General features: G+C 43.5%; 1 protein-coding gene across 2 annotated transcripts in view; it reads left to right on the forward strand.

Annotated features, from left to right (window-relative positions):
* The first annotated feature begins 6,129 nt into the window (after nt 1-6,129).
* LOC122555586 (protein shisa-like-2B) overlaps nt 6,130-18,489 on the forward strand; it is a 38,623-nt gene continuing 26,263 nt past the window's right edge. For both annotated transcript variants that reach the window (XM_043701616.1, XM_043701626.1), the window contains exon 1: nt 6,130-6,448. In XM_043701616.1, coding sequence (XP_043557551.1) covers nt 6,255-6,448 — 194 coding nt within the window. In that variant the 5' untranslated portion in view covers nt 6,130-6,254. The remainder of the gene's footprint in view (nt 6,449-18,489) is intronic.

The following is an 18,489-nucleotide window of genomic DNA, read 5'->3' on the forward strand; positions in this document are numbered from 1 at the left end:
CACCTGCCAATCTTCTTTCCCACCTATCCGCTCCACCCTCCTCTCCAACCTATCACTTTCATCCCCACCTCCATCCACCTATTGTACTCTTGACTACCTTCTCCCCAGCCCCACACCCTCCCAGTGATCTCTCCATCCCGGAGGCTCCCTGCCTCATTCCTGATGAATGGTTTTTGCCCGAAACGTTGATTTTCCTGATCCTCAGATGCTGCCTGACCTGCTGTGCTTTTCCAGTAACACACTAATCTAGACTCTGTTCTCCAGCATCTGCAGTCCTCACTTTCGCCTATAAACTAGTGTTGTGTGATCTTTAACTTCATTAGAGATAATTATCTCAAAATTAAGTTTATTTCTTGATATTTGTTCCTAATATTTTTCCTCTTCTATTCTTTACAGAAGTGCCTAAATTGAGAATACCTTCCCAGGGACTTCTGTTTATTTTAATTTGTGTGTCGTCAAATACAATGGAATTGTCTTAACAGAAAACTGGATCAGTTTTTGTAAACTTTGTGCGTGAAATAAGACTGTGCAAAATATCAATTTCAACTTTTCCAGAGTTGTATTCCAATCAAACGCACTTTGTTTAGTTGCAAGCTTTCACTATATGGTAACTACAAATGTTCTCAGTAAAATCTGAAATTTTCAATTCAGTTCATAGATGGATATGTTTCTATAAATATAACTACTGAGCTTTAACAAGGAAATGCTTAGTAGGTTGTTTAGTGGAAAAGATGGAAATGCCTTTAGTGTTAGGCAATATAGATAACTTTGTACTTTTTTTTTCATGCTGTATGCCAGAGGTCAGCTAACACTGACTGCAATAAATTAAAATAATAAAACAAAGAACTGTGGACGCTAGAAACCTGTTGAGTTTCTCCAGCTATTTCTGTTTTTGTTTCAAATTGAAATAATATATTGGCTCCCTATTCTAGCATATGAATAGATGCTTGGAATTCTTCATGCTAATTGGCACGCAATCAGAACACTTCTGATTTTCACTTAAATAAATTATTTAGCACAAAGTCATTGGAATGATAGCAAGAAATAGAAATTTTGCTGCAAAGAAAGGTTCAAAAATTGCCAGGAGAAAGTGAGGACTGCAGATGCTGGAGATCAGAGCTGAAAATGTGTTGCTGGAAAAGCGCAGCAGGTCAGGCAGCATCCAAGGAGCAGGAGAATCAACATTTTGGGCATGAGCCCTTCTTCTGCCCCATAGTGCCAGGGACCTGGGTTCAATTCCAGCCTTGGGCAACTATGTGTGTGGAGTTTTCATGTTCTCCCCTTGTCTGTGAGGGATTCTTCCAGGTAACCTGATTTCCTCCCACAATCCAAAGATAGGCAGGTTAGGTGAATTGGCCATGCTAAATTGTCCACAGTGTTCAGGGATGTGTAGGTTGGGTGCATTAGTCAAGGACAAATATAGGGTAGTTGGGGAATGGGGCTGGGTGGGTTACTGTTAAAGGGTCAGTGTGAACTTGTTGGGCTGAAGGGCCTGTTTCCACACGTAGGGAATCTATGAAGTACTTGTAAAGAACGAGTATGAAAGGAAAGAGACAATCAGGTTAGAATAGGCTACATTAATCGCAGAGCTAACAAAGAGACTGGCATGCTGTACTTTCATTATTTTTTTAAACTAAGGCACAAATTGTACAATCACATCCTTTCTCTTGCAAAGCTAAATTTCCTATCTCTTTTAACTGCCATTAAGCATCTGACAATAGTTCAAAATGAAAATTAAAGCCCAGACCAAAAGCTTTTGAAGTATTTCCCAATGTATCGAAGAGGTATAAGAGGAATCTATGAATAGCATAATATGGCAGGCATTTAAAGTCTAATGCTGATAAATTCAAGGCATCCTGGGAAATTCTCACACTGTAGTTTTAATGTATACTGCCAGCTGTGTGAAAACCTAATAAGATTATTAATCGTAATTAAATATCATTAATTATACATCTGGCAAATATCCCTAGTCTCCCAGAACATGGAGGATGGGAGGAATCACTCAAAGGCATTCTTTGAATTTTCAGATATCCCCTTTTGCAAATACAGAACCAATGCAGATAACTGGGAAATCAACCCAACAGATGCATTGCAACAACTTTGTTCTTGGTGCTGTGTGGACCAATGATGTCTTTGATGTTGTAAAGGTAAAAGCCCAATGGACATGATATCATCATTGTCACTGAAATAATTTTCGATTTTAATATGTTTTGTGCAATACCATCAGTAAGTGAACATACTAAACTCAACTCATGGAGTCAAAATTCCTTTTACCCTCAGCCACAGTGTAAGTCAGGTAGGATGCTGTGTCAAAAAAGGTACACTGTATTTTGACTTCAAACTATTGTTGTGGCCATATAACTAGGAGACCTTGTGCCAGCACATGCCATAACAGGAGGAGATTTGTCTAATGCTGTAACGTCCCATTACTTTCGGTATTGGTTGCAGGAATAAACTGCACAGTGTGGCCACATTGTGGAAAGAAAGATAAATGAGGAATTCAGCAAAACACTGAATGCAGAAAGTGAAAATGAGGAAGATCTTTCTTACCGGGATCTAAAAAATAATCATAAAGAGTTGAATAACATCCCTTACGATAGGAAGTCTGTCAGCTCATTCTCCCTATTCCACCCTCCAAGTCATTCATTCAAATCATTCCTTTAACTAGCGTTTTTGATTTTGTTCAGATACTTGGTAAACTTCACACTACTTCCTCTTCATTTTTAAATTTAAATGAATTAAAAGCTGGAATATGGAGCTGGCCATTTTGTATTTGTCAATGTAGAGAATAGGTTTTAAACCTCGTATATTAAATAATCTGTCTTCTCTTCACATTAACTGGCATGTTGTTTCTCCATTTCTTGTTTTTATTCTTGAGATTTCCAGTGTTTGCCATTCTTTTTTAGATTTACAGTTCACCTTTAGACAAATGAAATCACATTTACTCAATCATTTGAAGTTCTTTGAAGAAGTAACACTTGGGCAAAGGGAAATGAGCAGATGTCCGGATTTTTAAAGGCATTTGATAAGGTACCACATATATTGTGGAAAATGAAAGCTCTTGGTTTAGAAGGTAACATACAGACATGAATAGGAATTGTCTAGCTAACAGCAATCAGAGAGTAGGCATAAATGCATTGTTTTGTCAACCGGAAGCGGCAGATTCAAACCACTACAAATGCCAGAGGAAAGATCACAGAAGTGCTTCACAGGAGGCTCCCAAGCACTGAGGATGTCACCTAGACAGGGGACGAAACGTCTGCAACACAAATTCCCAGCTCGGTGAACAGAACCACAAAAACGAGCACCCGAGCTACAAATCTTCTCACAAACTTTGAGCATTGTTTTGTGGCTGGCAAAACAAAACAAGTGCCACATGGATGGTGCTGGGCCCTCACATCTTTACAATTTTTATAAATGATTTGGAAGAAGGACAGAAAATATGGTTGTCTGACTTGCTGATGACACAAAGATAAATGGGAAAGTAAAAAACATACGAATATAGAAAATAGAAGCAGGAGGAGGCTATTCAGCTCTTCAAACCTGCTCTACTGTTCACAGCTGATCATCCAACTTAGTATCCCGTTCCTGCTTTCTCCCTACCTCTTTTGATCTGTTTTGACCTGAGACCTATATATAAAACTTCTTCTTGAAAACATTCAATGTTTTGGCCTTAGTGGCTTTCCCTTGCAGGGAATCCCTTAGCTCACCACTCTCCAGGTGAAAACATTTCTCCTCATCTGACTCCTACATGGCCCACTCCTATCTTTAGACAAAGACTCCTGGTTCTGGACTCCCTGGTTATCTGGAACATCCTTTCTGCACCTACCCTGTCTAGTACTGTTAGAATTTCATAGGTTTCTATGAGATCCCTCCTTATTCTTCAAAACCAAGGTGCATATAGTCCTAACCAATCCAGCCTCTCCTCATATATCAGTCCGGACATTCCAGGAATTAGTGCAGTAAACCAGCAAGGTGACTCAGTGGTCAGCACTGATGCCTCACAGCGCCAGGGACTCAGCTTTGATTCCAGTCTTGGATGACTGACTGTGTGGAGTTAGCATGTTCTCCCCATGTCTGTGTGAGTTTCCTCCAGCTGCTCCAGTTTCCTCCCACAGGTATACAGGTTATGTGAGTTGTTCATGGTCAATGCAGAGTTACAGGGATAGGTTAGGGAGCTGGGTTTTGGATGGAGTGCTCTTCGGAGGTTAGGTACAAACTTGATTGGCTGAATGGCCTCTTTCTGCACTGTAGGGATTCTATGATTCTATTCATTGCACATCTTCCATGGCCAGAATGTTCTTTTTCAGATAAGGAGACTAAACCGCACACAATACTGCACACAATCAGCTCTGGTCTCAGTTACTGCAAAATATTCCTGTTCTTTTACTTAAATCCTTTTCCCAATCTATCACCATTCAAATAATAATCTGCCTTTTTGTTTTTGCTACAAAAGTAGTTAACCCCACATTTATCCATTTTGTACCATCTGCCATGCTTTTGCTTACTCACTCAATTTGTCCAAATCAGACTGAAGCATCTCTTCATCCTCCTTACAGCTCACCCTACAACTTAGCTTTGTGTTGGCTGCAGAGACATAGATAATACTTTTAGTTCCCTCACCTAAATCATTAATATATATTCTGAATAGCTGGGCTCCAAGCACTGATCCCTTCATCAACCCAATAATTACTGCCTGTAGCACTGCTAAGTAAGTTATGAAGTTGACAAAATGAGGTACAAAAGGATATGGATGTGAATGGGCAAAGGTCTGCAAAATAGAGCATAATATGGGAAATGTTGGCAGGAAGAATAAAAAGGAGGATATTATCTAACTGCTGTGAGATTGCAGTGCTCAAAGATGCAGAGGGATCTGGGTGTTCAAGTACATGGATTGTAAAGGATTAGTGTGCAGGTACAGCAAGTAATTAGGAAAGCAAATAGAATGTTATTACTTGTTGCCAGGGGATTTGAATACAAAAGTAGAATTACACGGGTAAATGTGAGACCACAACTGGTGCACTGTGTAAAGTATTGGTTTTCCTATTTAAAGAAGCATGGAAAAGTGTTGGAGATAGTTCATAGAAAGTTTAATAGATTAATATCTGGAAGAGTTAAGGTTGTCCTAACAAGAAGGATTGAACAGACTAAACTTGCGTCTGTTCAAATTCAGAAGACTAAGAGGCCACTCCACTGAAACAAACAAGGTCCTGTGGAAGCTTCATCTGGAAAGAAAGATTCCGCTGGTGGAAGAATCTAGAACTAGGGGCCACTACTCAAGAGGTCTCCCTTTGAGGAAGCTGGAGAATTTTTTTTCTCACAGAGGTTTGAGAGTCTTTGGAACTCTTCCTCAAAAAGCAGTCTTTCAAAATGGATGGTTGATAAGCAAAGGCTAGTAGGAGTGGGCAGGAATGTAGAGTTGAGTTTAAAATCAGATCGGCCGTGGTGTTATTGAATGGCATAGCAGAATCGAATGGCCTACTCCTGCTTCGTATATAAGAAGCTTGTTGTGATATATTTAAGTTAAAACATCCTGCGAAATATTTCTGCGAGTTTCAAGCACACTTAAAGTAAATGCCCTTAAACAGGCTGCAAATTCAACTGTCAATCGGTGGGGGGAGTGACAGTTGCTGTAGCCAGGACCCCAGTCAGTCAGTCTCAATGGGAAGAGAAAGCGTTAAGGTTTCCAGCCGGGTCGGACGCTTCTTCAGAGCTCAGCACCGACGTGCAGCACTTCGGTTTTATTTCAGATTTCCAGCATCCGCAGTGGTTTGCTTTCACTGCAGTCAATCACTCTGTCAGCGAGTCTGCAGAAAGTGGGAGCAATGTAACATTTACTCCCTGCACCAAGTATCACACGAGCCAGTTCTCTCCATCAATTTATCCCCGCTTCAAATTGCCCTCTGCTGGGAAATAGGAAACTGCTGGAAATACTCAACTGGTCTAGAACTTCCCTGTTTTCACTGAGCAAACAGGTGGTATAAAAGTAGCAAACCTCGGGAAGTGGTAGACTTCCTTACCGCCTATGTACTGCTTTCAATGCCATCGTGTGCATTTCACGTTCAAAAGGTCACAGAGGCGGCCGGGGCCGGGCCCGGGGCCCGGGGCTAGGGTTGGGGCTGGGGCTGGGGCTGGGGCTGAGGGAGGAGTGGCGTCGCTGCAGTGAGGTGACTGTGGCTGGAGGAAGGGGGCGGGATCCTGGGCTGGAGATCCGGACCCCGGGCACCGGGGACAGCGGACTGACAACCAGCAAGATGCCGAGCGGAGAGCTGCAGCTCTGCAGCAGCTACTCCAACCTGCGAGGCGAACTGGTGGAACATTTCAGGTGTCCGAGGAAGGCGGATGGCATGGACAAAGTTTACTGCTGCGGTTTCTCGGACCTCAAGTACTGCTGCAGCGAGGCGGACAACTATTTCCCATACTCGCACGGCTACATGTGGTCGCTCAGGTAAACCCGGGGAGGAGATACTGAGAACTGGGGAGGGGAGGGAATCCGAAATCTGCAGGGATGCGGGGTAAAGTGTAATGTAGTTTCTCCAAGTACTGAGCAGAAACTAGGACTGGATATTTGGAGCATTCTCAGGTCTTTTTGCATTGACAGCAAAGAGAAACTTGTAATTCATAAGTCAAGCATCCCTCAACAGTTGGTGACAGTACATTGGTTTTGAAGTGTGGTTACTGTCACCTTGGTAAATACAGCAGCAGCCAATTTTTAGGAACAGCAAGGAAGTCAGTGTGCTTTTTTTAAAACTGTAGGGCGAAAGGCTGTAACATTTCGTCCGAAAAGCAGCAGCATTGCACTGAAGGGCTGGTTCTGACTCACATTCGAGGGCAATACCGTCTGAACCGAGGTGGCAGTTGAGCGAGCCAGGGTCATCGTTGCGATGGTTAAATTGGCTGCATCTTTGAGGTAGCTCAGGAACTGGAGAGTGAGGAGTTCAGCGCTTCAACGCAGCACATCGCAAGTAAGGCCATCAATATTCACATATCGGATTGTGCCTTCTCCCAGCCCCATCAACATCCACCGAATGTTTTTTTTCTCTCTCAGTAAAGGCCAAGTGTGAGGTTTTTACAGAATTCAACACTTGGGTAGGTGTTATCTGGACGCGAAGTCAGCGAGCGAATTCACTGTATAATCGATAGTTTATATGTAACAAAGTGGTTCATATATTTCAACGAAGGAAGGTGTGAGCGATGTATAAATTGCCATCTTGGATTCGGCGTATCCAGAAAGAATGCACAAGTGAAATAACAAAATATTGCCTTTCTCAAGCTGAAACATTCCAGAGAATATGTGGGCAAAAGGTTGATGATATACATCTTCTATTTGCTTCAGGGGAGCAGAGGGGCAGTGTGATAAACATGCACAAGGAAGGCAGGAAGAAATGGGAAGAGTTTCTCTCAGGAGCCTCCCTGATTCATGTACAAGGGCAGCATAGGGAAGGGTAGCTGTAGGCAATACCATGGCAGCAATGGACCATGGGTGCAATGAGAAGGAATACTGAATGATGATTGTGGATATTCCATCATCGGTAAATGGGGAACCTGTTTATACAGCTGCAACTGTGAATCCTGAATGATTTTCTGGGCCTTCGCTCCCAGTTGCTTGGATAATAACAACATAGAATGGTACAGGCCACTCGGCCCTCAGTGTTGTGCTTTTTATCCTACTCTAAGATCAGATGAACCTACATACCCTTCATTGTGCTATCTTCCATGTGCCTATCCAAGAGTTGCTGCAATGTCCCTAATGTAACTGACTCTACTACCACTGCTGGCAGTGCATTCCATACACCCACCACTCTGTATAAAGAACCTACCCCTGACATCTCTCCTAAACCTTCCTCCAATCAGCTTAAAATTATGTGCCTTTGTGATAGCCATTTCTACCCTGGGAAAAAGACTCTGACTATTCACTGTATCTATGCCTCTCATCATCTTGTACACCTCTATCAAGTCACCTCTCATCCTTCTTCATTCCAACAAGAAAAGCCCTTGCTCCCTCAACCTTACTTTGTAAGACATGTCCACCAGTCCTGGCAGCATCCTGGTATATCTCCTCTGCACCCTCTCTGAAGCTTCCACATCTTTCCTATAATGAGGCAACCAGAACTGAACACAATCTCCAAGTGCGGTGTAACCAGGGCTCTATAGAGCTGCAACAAAACCTCACTGCTCTTAAACTCAATCCCCCTGCTACTGAAGGTCAACACACCATATGCTTTCTTAACAACCCTATCAACTTGGTTGGCAACCTTGAGGGATCTATAGACATAGACCCCAAGACCCTTCTGTTCCTCCACACTGCCATGAATCCTGCCTTTAACCCTGTGTTCTGTATTCAAATTCAACCTTCCAAAGTGAATGACTTCACACTTTCCAAGTTGCGCTCCACCCGCCACAGGACGCTCTGCATCCTGTCAATGCCCCACTGCAACCTACGACAGCCCTCCACACTATCCACAACTCCACCAACCTTCGTGTCATCGGCAAACTTACTAACCCATCCTTTCACTTCCTCATCCAACTCATTTATAAAATTCACAAAGAGCAGAGGTCCCAGAAACAATGCCCGCGGAGCACCACTGGTTATCAAGCTCCAGGCTGAATACTTTCCATCTACTGCCACCCTCTGTCTTCTATTACAGTTACAGTCAGTGGGAGGAAAGGGAACCAGCAGGTAAGGCAGGAATCCCCTGAGGCCGTTCCCCTCAGCAATAAGTATACCTTTTTGGATACTTGCTGGTGGGGACGTCCTCCCAGAGGGATGCCAGCTGTCAGATCTCTGGCACTGAGCCTGGCACTGTGGCTCATAAGGGAAGGAGGGAAAATAGAAAAGTGCTAGTGGTAGGGGACTCAATAGTTAGACGGATTGACAGGAGATTTTGTGGTCAGGAATGGGACTCCTAGAAAGTATGTTGCCTCCCCGGTGCCAGGGTCCGGGATGTCACCGATTGGGTTTACAGGATTCTGAAGGGGGAAGGTGAGCAGCCAGAAATCGCGGTACATATTGACTTCAATGATATGTCCAGGAAATGGGATTGAGGATCTGAAAAGTGACTACAAAGAGCTAGGTTGGAAGCTGAAGAGCAGGATGAGTAGAGTAGTGATCTCTGGTTTGCTACCAGTGCCACGAGATAGTGAGGTGAGGAACAGTCAGCGAATGCAGCTGAACACGTGGCTGCGAGGCTGGTGCAGGAGGGAAGGCTTCGGATACCTAGACCATTGTGATGCTTTCTGGGGAAGGTGGGACCTGTACATGAAGGAAGGGTTGCACCTGAACTGGAGGGGCACAAATGTCCTAGGTGGAGATTTGCAAGGGGGTGGGAATCAAAGCTACACATCAGAGAGGCGAGCAGTTGTACATGGGACAGTGACAGGATGTAGTGAATCTATTGGGAATGTTTCTCACATGATGAAACAAAGGGATGGGTTAGTGTGTGTCTGCTTTAATGCAAGGAGTGTCAGAAATAAGAGCGATGAATTTAGCGCATGGATCAGTACTTGGGGCTATGATGTTGTGACCATAAGGAGACATGGTTTCACAGGGGCAGGAATGGTTGCTTGATGTTCCAGGGTTTAGAACGTTTAAAAAGAGCAGGAAGGGTGGAAAAAGCGGAGGGGATATAGCATTGCTAATCAGAGAGTGCATCACAGCAACAGAAACGAAGGTTGTCGAGGAAGGTTTGTCTACTGAGTCAGTATGGGTGAAGGTTAGGAACAGCAAGGGACCTCCCAATAGCAGTAGAGAGACTGAAGAACCCATAGGCTGGCAGATTTTGGAAGAATGCAGATGTAGCAGGATTGTTATTATGGGTGATTTCAACTTTCCCAATATCGACTGGAACCTCCTTAGTACAGATGGTTTGGATGGAGCTGTTTTTGTCAGGTACGTTCAGGAGGTTTCCTTACTCAGTATGTAGACAGACCGACGAGGGGGGAGGTCATTTTGGATTTGGTGCTCGGCAATGAGCCAGGACAAGTGTCAGATCTCATAGTGGGAGAACACCTTGGTGACAGTGACCACAACTGCGTCACATTTCCCATAGCCTTGGAGAGGAAAATGAGCAGTTACCGAGGGAAGAAATTTAATTGGGGAAAGGGAAATGATACGCTATCAGACAAGAGTTGGGAAGTACAGACTGGGAACAATTGTTCCACAGAAAGGGCACAGCAGACATGTGGAGACTATTTAAGGAGCAGTTGTTGCGAATGATGCACAAATTTGTTTCTCTGAGACAGGTAAGAAGAGGTAAGATTAAGGAGCCTTGGATGACGAGAACAGAGGAGCTTCTCGTCAAAAGGAAAAAGTCTGCTTACGTAAGGTGGAGGAAGCAAGGATCTAGCACAGCTTTAGAAGATTACAGCCCTGCTAGTAAGGCACTCAGAAATGGACTGAGGAGATCCAGGAGGGGGCACAAAAAAGGCTTGGCAGGAAGGATTAGGGAGAACCCAAAGGCATTTTACTCATATATGAGGAATAAGAGAATGATCAGGGAAAAAGTAGGGCCGGTTGGGGATAGCGGAGGGATCTTGTGCGTGGAGTCTGAGCAGATAGGGAAGTCCTAAATGAGTTCTTTGTTTTGGTTTTCAAGAAGGAAAGGGGCCTTGTTGTGAATGAGAACATTGAGGAGCTGGGATGCAGGCTTGAACAGATCAAGATTGATGAAGTTGATGTGCTGGAAATTTTGGCAAACATTAAGATTGATAAGTCCCCAGGGCCAGACCAGATTTATCCTAGGCTGTTTCGGGAAGCGAGAAAGGAGGTTGCTAAGCCGCTGGCAAAGATCTTTGCTTCCCTACTCTCCACAGGAGTCGTATCGGAGGATTAGACGGAGGCAAATGTTGTTCCTCTTTTCAAGAAGGAATTCCAGACCAGTCAGACTTATGTCTGTGGTCAGCAAGAGTTTGGAAAGAATTCTGAGGGATAGGATTTATGATTATTTGGGAAAGCATAACATGATTAAAGGCAGTCAGCATGGCTTTGTGAGGGGCAGGTCATGTCTCACAAATCTTATTGAGTTCTTTGAGGAAGTGATGTGATAGCTCGACGAAAGTCGAGCAGTTGATGTGGTGTATATGGACTTCAGCAAGGCATTTGATAAGGTTCCCCATGGTAGGTGCATACATAAAGTTAGGAAGTATGGGATACAGGGAGATTTGGTTGTCTGGATTCAGAATTGGTTGGCTGACAGAAGGCAGAGAGTGGTTGTAGATGGAAAGTATTCTATCTGCAGGTCAGTGATGAGTGGTGTCCCGCAGGGCTCTGTTCTTGGGCCTCTGTTCATTGTAGTTTTTATAAATGATTTGGATGAGGAGGCTGAGGGGTGGATTAGTAAATTTTCAGATGACACAAAGGTTGGCCCAAATGGATAGGGTTGTTAAGAAAGCATATGGTGTTTTGCCTTTCATTAACAGGGGGATCGAGTTTAAGAGCCAGGAGGTTGTGCTACAGTTCTACAAATCCCTGGTGAGACCATACTTGGAATATTGTGTCCAGTTCTTGTCGCCCTACTATAGGAAAGATACAGAGGCTCTGGAGAGGGAGCAAAGAAGGTTTACCAGGATGCTGCCTGGACTGGAGGGCTTGCCTTATGAAGAGAGGTTGACTAAGCTCAGACTTTGCTCTCTGTGTTCTATGAGCCAGCCAATTCTGTAGCCAGACAGCCAGATTTTCCTGTATCCCATGTCTCCTTATTTTTTTAAATGAGCCTACGGTGGGAAACTTTATCAAACACTTTGCTAAAATCCATGCACACCACATCCATTGCTCTACCTTCATCAATGTGTTTTGTCTCATCGTCAGTAAGGTTGTGAGGCATGACCTGCCCCTCACAAAGCCAAGCTGACTATTTCTAGTCAAACTATGGTTTTCCAAGTAATCATAAATCGTGTCTCTCAGGATCCTCCAATACTTTGCCCATCACAGACCGAAGACTGAATAGTCTGCAATTCCCAGGATTATCCCTATTCCCTTTCTTGAACAAGGGAATAACATTTTCCACCCTCCAATCATCTGGCACTGCTCCAGTGGACAGTGAGGATGCAAAGATCATCGCCAAAGGTGCAGCGATCTCTTTGCTTGCTCCCTGTAGTAAGCTAGGGTATATGCCATGTGGCCCAGGGTATTTATCTATCCTTATCTATCCTTTTGTCTTTAAAATCCTCCTTCTTAACATCAACCTGTTCTAGCATATCAGTCTGTTTCATGCTGTCCTCAGAAACATCAAGGTCTCTCTCAGTAGTGAATATTGAAGCAAAGTACTCATTAAGGAGCTCCCCTACCTCTTCCGACTCCAGGCACAAGTTCCCTTCACTATCCCCGATCGGCCCTAACCCTACTCTGTTGTTACTCACATAAGTGTAGAACGCCTTAGGGTTTTCCTTAATCCTGTCTGTTAAAGCTTTATCATGCCCTCCCTTCTAGCTCTCCTAAGTCCATTTTGCAGTGCCTTCCTGGCTACGTTGTAACCAGAACCCCGTCTGATCCTTGCCTCCTCAATCTTAAGTAAGCTTCCTTCTTCCTTTTGACTAGATGTTCCACATCCCTTGTCACCCAAGGTTCCTTCACCCTCCCATCCTTTCCTTGCCTCAGTGGGACAAACCTATCCAGCACTATCAGCAAGTGCTTCCTAAACAACCTCCACATTTCTGTTGTCATTTTCCTGAGAACATCTGTTCCCAGTTGTGGCGCCCCAGCTCCTGCCTAATAGAATTGTAATTCTCCCTCCCCCAATTAAATACTTTCCCATGCCATCTCCTCCAATCCCTCTCCATGGCTATTGGAAAGGTCAGGGAGTTGTGATCACTATCACTGAAATGCTCTCTCACCGAGAGATCTGACACCTGGCCTGGTTCATTGCCAAGCACTAAATCCTATATGCCCTCCCCTCTGATCAGCCTATGTGTGTAATGAGTAAGGAATCCTTCCTGGACACACCTGATAAAAACTGCTCCATCCAAACGATTTGAATTAAAGAGGTTCCAATCAATAAGTTAAAGTCACTCATGACAACAACCCTGTTACTTCTGCATCTTTCCAAAATCTGCCTCCTGATCTGCTCATCCGTGTCTCTGTTGCTATTGGGGAGGCTGTAGGAAACTCCCAATAAAGTGACTGCTCCTTCCCTGTTTCTGACTTCCACCCATACTGACTGTAGGCAAACCCTCCATGGCGATCTCCCTTTCTGCAGTTGTGATACTATCCCTGATTAGGAATGCCACTCCCCCACCTCTTTTACCCCCACACCCATTCCTTTTGAAACATCTGAACCTTGAAACATCCAACAACCATTCCTGTCCCTGTGATATCCAAGTCTCCATAATGGCCACAACATCATCGTTCCAAGTACTGATCCCTACTCTTAGTTCATCACCCTTATTCCTGATAGTTCTTGCATTAACATTGACACACTTCAACCCATCACACTGACAGCACCGTTGCCCTATCATGTGCCTATCTCTCCTCACAGACTCTCTGCACACTGTATCTGACTGTTCACTACGTATTCCATCATCTGATCGGTAGCTCCAGATCGTACCCCCTTGCTAATCTCTTTTAAACCCTTCCAAAGAGCTCCAGCAAACCTCCTACCCAGGATATTGGTGCCCCTCCAGTTCAGGTGCAACCCATCCTTCTTGTACAGGTCCCACCTTCCCCAGAAGGTGCGCCATATATCTGAAGCCCAACACGAGCCCTGCAGCTACGTACACTCACTCTCCATTCCTAGCTTCACTAGAACGTGGCACTGGTAGCAATCTTGAGATTAATACTCTGCTCATTCTGCCTTCTAGCTTCCAACCTAACTCCCTGTATTCTCTTTACAGGTCCTCCTCCCTTTCCCTACTTATGTCATTGACACTGATGTGTACCAAGACTTCTGGCTGCTCTCCCTCCCCCTTAAGAATCCTGTAGATTCGATCCGAGACATCCCTGACCCTAGCACTTGGGAGGCAACAGACCATTTGGGAGTCTTGCTCGTGACCACAGAGTCTCCTGTCTGTTCCCCTCAGGACTGAGTTGCCTATCATTATCGCTTCCTTATTCTCCCCCAGGCTCAATGCTAGAAATCTGGCTGCTGTAGCTTGCCCCTGCTAGGTCATCATCATTCCCTACCTCCCCCCCCCCCCCTCCCCCCACCCCCGCAACAGATTTCAAAACGGTATAATTATTATTGAGGGGAACGGCCACAGGGGTTTCTGCTCTGTCTGGCTATTCCTTTTCCCTCTCCTGATGGTCACCCAGCTACCTTTATCCTGTACCTTAAGTAATTACATCAAGCTTCCAATAGAAATCTTGCATAGTCTGTGGAGTAAGCTTGGATTGCTTTCAGCACTGTGGACAATGCCCCAAATTAGAATGTGGTGTTCAAGTGAGATGATCTGTACAACACCGTCATTTGACATCGGCACTGACTACATTTGGTAAAAGAGATCGGAGGTCTGTTGCCTGGCTTGAGGCTTATTGATCTGAAATGGAACCAGTTGCTGCAGCTGAAAAGAGCACCATGAACAAGACACTCGTCCCAGTAAACAAAATTTAAATGCAGTCTGAGTTGACAGAAATCAAGCCTCCGTAGACTGGTTGGCGCTGTACCAGTTAATACTGGTTTAAACTTTGCAATAATATGCAACCTGTTGCTGAATCCAGGATGAGAGAGCAATGCTTGAAAATGTCAAAGAATAATCTGGGCCAGCAACAATGAAATCAGTTCCCTGGAAGACACAAACGGTGTTCATCATCACTGAATCTACCAAACGGAAGGAAAGGTCACTGGAGCACTATCTTGAACGTAACACAATGGTTGACATTGCTGAAGAAGCTGTCAGCACTATTCCAGACTTCCCTGCCATAGAGGAGTTGTGTAATGAACACCCTGTTGTCCATCTTGCCAACTGTAAATCCCTAGCAAACATTGATATTGCACTTGAGATCATTGACAATACAAAACCAGCACTGCTGTAGCAACCCCATGAACTTTTGTACTCCTGCTAGAAAGAAAGATATATTTACCAAGACATGAAAAAAGCTAGTTGAGGCTGGGTCACCAATACCAGATGATGCATAGATAGTAGGCACAGAGTGTGTTCATCTTAGTGGCTTATGATGGCAACATTCTGCTGACAAATCAGAGATTGGAACTCTACCCTTAGTCTTCCTGCTGTCTTTCCTGGTCCATTTTCCATCTGAAGATGCTGGTGTCTGATGAGGTCTGCCATTGACACGGAAGGATTGCCCCGTATTTCCAAGCACTCATTAATATTCTTTAGCTCTGGGGGCTCTGAGTTTAACATAGTGTATCCTAGAATGACAGGACTGATAAGACTATAAGAAATAGGAACAGGAGTAGGCTGTTCCTCCCCTCAGGCCTGCTGTGCTATTCAAAAGGTTCATGGCTGAACTCATGTGCCGCATGTCTACTTTCCTGCATTCCCTGATGGGATTGATTCCTCTACTGATCAAGAATCTGTCTCAGCCTTAAACATACACAAGGACTCTGACCCCACAGCTCTGTGTGACAAGGAATTCCAAAGACTCTCAACCCTCAGAGAAGAAATTCTTCTTCATCTCAGTCTTAAATTGGCAAATCTTTATTCTGAGACTCTTCCTTCTGGTCTTAGTCTCTTCTATAAAACCATTAGAAACTGGATCAAGTTGAGGCGTCTTGAGCTTGCTCCACTATTCAATAGTATCATGGCTGATCCAGCACTCCTCATATCCACTTTTCTGCCATTTCCCATAACACTTGATTCCCCTATCTCAGCCTTATCTATCTCAGCCTTAAACATACAGTTGGAGATGGGAAGGTAGGTTATTTGATTACAGTTGCAGGGGAAGGTAGCTGGGAGTTTGGGGGAGTTGTTGGGGACAGTGGTGCGAACCAAGGATCTCAAAGAGAACAGTCCTTGAGGATGGCAGAGAGGGGTGGGGAGGGGAAAATATTCTTGGTGGGGTTTCTATTTGGAGTTGGCCAACATAGTTGGTGGCCAAGGCATATAAGGTTATGGGCCAAGTGCGGGAAAACAGAATATTTGGTTGGTTGCTTTTAACTGGCACAGCCTCTAGGTCAAAGGACTGTTTTCTGGGCTGTAGATTTCTATGCCTTCATGACAATGGTGTACTTCCATATTTGTCTCTCTGTCTTGTCAGAGGTTCCCAAATATTCATCTGAGGCAGAGAAAGTAGAAGCTGTTCAGTTCCTTTTCTTGGCTGGCAAAATTGTCTATGTCCTACATAGGAGTAACATTGATATTGATCCAACTAAGATTGGGTTGAGGTTTAGGGACAGTGGAGGAATTGGTGACCAAATCTGGATATTGCCTGAATGGCCTCATTCCACAGAGAGAGATTTATTCCCAGTTCACTGGTGTTTCTTAAGGATCAAGAGGTGACCTATTATAGTTGTCTCACAGGGTTGGAAGAAAAGGTAGGCTTCGAAGCGAGGTAAATATTATTTCCATGTTTCATGCCATTTCAGCATCATACCATGCATTCCTGACTTTCAGATGATCTTAGTGAAAGATCAAATGTGTGTTGAGGGCATGCATAACCTTTCCACTTCGCCCTGATGCTTGCAGTGGTGGCCAGACCATCCAATTCAGTTCTCTTATGAAAAGGCTTATAGGCAAGGGTGCACATATTTCCAAAAGAAAGTCGTCAACTTATTAGACTCATATTGGTTTTCCTTTCACTTCAAAAATTCTATTGAAATGCACCCAAACTGAGTGATTGTTATTTTCTCTCACTACCTTTATTCTAAATGGAGCTTCTTTTCAGTTACCACTCTATTAGATTTGGGAGCTCTGGAGAAACTTTACTGTCCAAATAGAGAGAATATTTTGTAACATATTTAAAACAGAAATTGATCATTGTTGCATCGTTCCAGGCATTACCAAATTTTGCTTGTCCTTAAAAAAAATTATCATAAGTATATTACAACATGATGTTTGACTTTTCCTAATTTTAAAATTATCCCAAATTCAAATATGACAACAAAACTGTTGGGTTTTTTTTATGTATGACTTCAACTGTATTGTTGGGCTGATAGGTTTCAGTATTGATCAATTTATTTCTTCAGAAAAAATCTTTTCCATTTTCAGATACAAATTGAAACCATCCAGTCTATTTCTATTGAAGTTCATTTTCATTTTAATTTAAAATTTATTTTTTTCTCAAGCTTTATGTAAATTTTCCATTGACTGCCTGAGGTTACAGCTTGTATCAGATTATTTCGTCAGTCCCTGTTTTTGAAACTATTGTGTCCAAGCTCGGTGGTTTTAAACAGTGGAGACACAAATAATCAGAGTCAGTTTAAGAATCTCCCATTCTGAAACACTTTAGCACAGAAAATAGCAAATTATCTGACTGGTTGAGGTCAAGTCTGTGAAGGACAAAGCCTTTAGTCCAAGTGTTGTGACAATTATTATGTTCTTGAATTTGTTTCTGAGTCATTGGCTGTGGCATTGGTGCTTAGATGGCTCTTTCAACCTGTTTAAAAAACACAGAAATAAAATCCACTGTGGCTCTTAGTTTGAAGCCCAATCATTAATTTAGAAATTTAATATTTAGATATTAAATTTAGTGATATCTAGTAATGCAGGAAACCACACATCTAGCCATATGAAACATCTGTGGCAAATATTTGAAAAGTTGTCAAAAGAAAGAGTTTACTCTCCATTGGTTTGAAAAGGGGGGACAAAATATTCACCAAGCAATATCATGTCATCATTTTACAAAATCTGTTTTCAGAAATGAAGAACTTTCTTGATGATTTCAAAGTATTTAAATAAAAATGCATTTTGTCTTTTCTTTAAATTTGCCCAAATATTCCAATTATCTGAAAATATTTTAGCATTTTGTAAGATGTTACTGCACCACGCTTTGAAGATCAGAGGAATTAATGAGGGACGCCAGTTTAAAAAGCAACTCCCATTGTCCTTTTCTTTTCCCTTTTCTACCGCATATGTTCGTGTAAAGGTTGATCTCATGTAAATATCAACCCCTTATTTTTGGCAAAAAATCTTGTATTTTCCATTATATCTTCTGTAAAAGTTGATCCTACAATATCACATTATCAACCTCTTACAAAGGAAACTGCATGTCCTGTCCCCCTTAGTCCAAGAACTCCCCACCTACGTTCGGGACACCACCCACGCCCTCCACCTGCTCCATGATTTTCGCTTCCCCGGTCCCCAACGCCTTATTTTCACCATGGACATCCAGTCCCTGTACACCTCCATCCCCCATCACGAAGGACTCAAAGCCCTCCGCTTCTTCCTTTCCCGCCATACCAACCAGTACCCTTCCACTGACATCCTCCTTCGACTGACTGAACTGGTCCTCACCCTGAACAACTTCTCCTTCCAATCCTCCCACTTCCTCCAAACGAAAGGAGTAGCCACGGGCACCCGCATGGGCCCCAGCTATGCCTGCCTCTTCGTAGGATATGTGGAACAATCCATCTTCCGCAACTACACTGGCACCACCCC

This window comes from Chiloscyllium plagiosum, chromosome 1, assembly GCF_004010195.1.
Source record: "Chiloscyllium plagiosum isolate BGI_BamShark_2017 chromosome 1, ASM401019v2, whole genome shotgun sequence".
In the NCBI taxonomy this organism is placed as follows: domain Eukaryota; kingdom Metazoa; phylum Chordata; class Chondrichthyes; order Orectolobiformes; family Hemiscylliidae; genus Chiloscyllium; species Chiloscyllium plagiosum.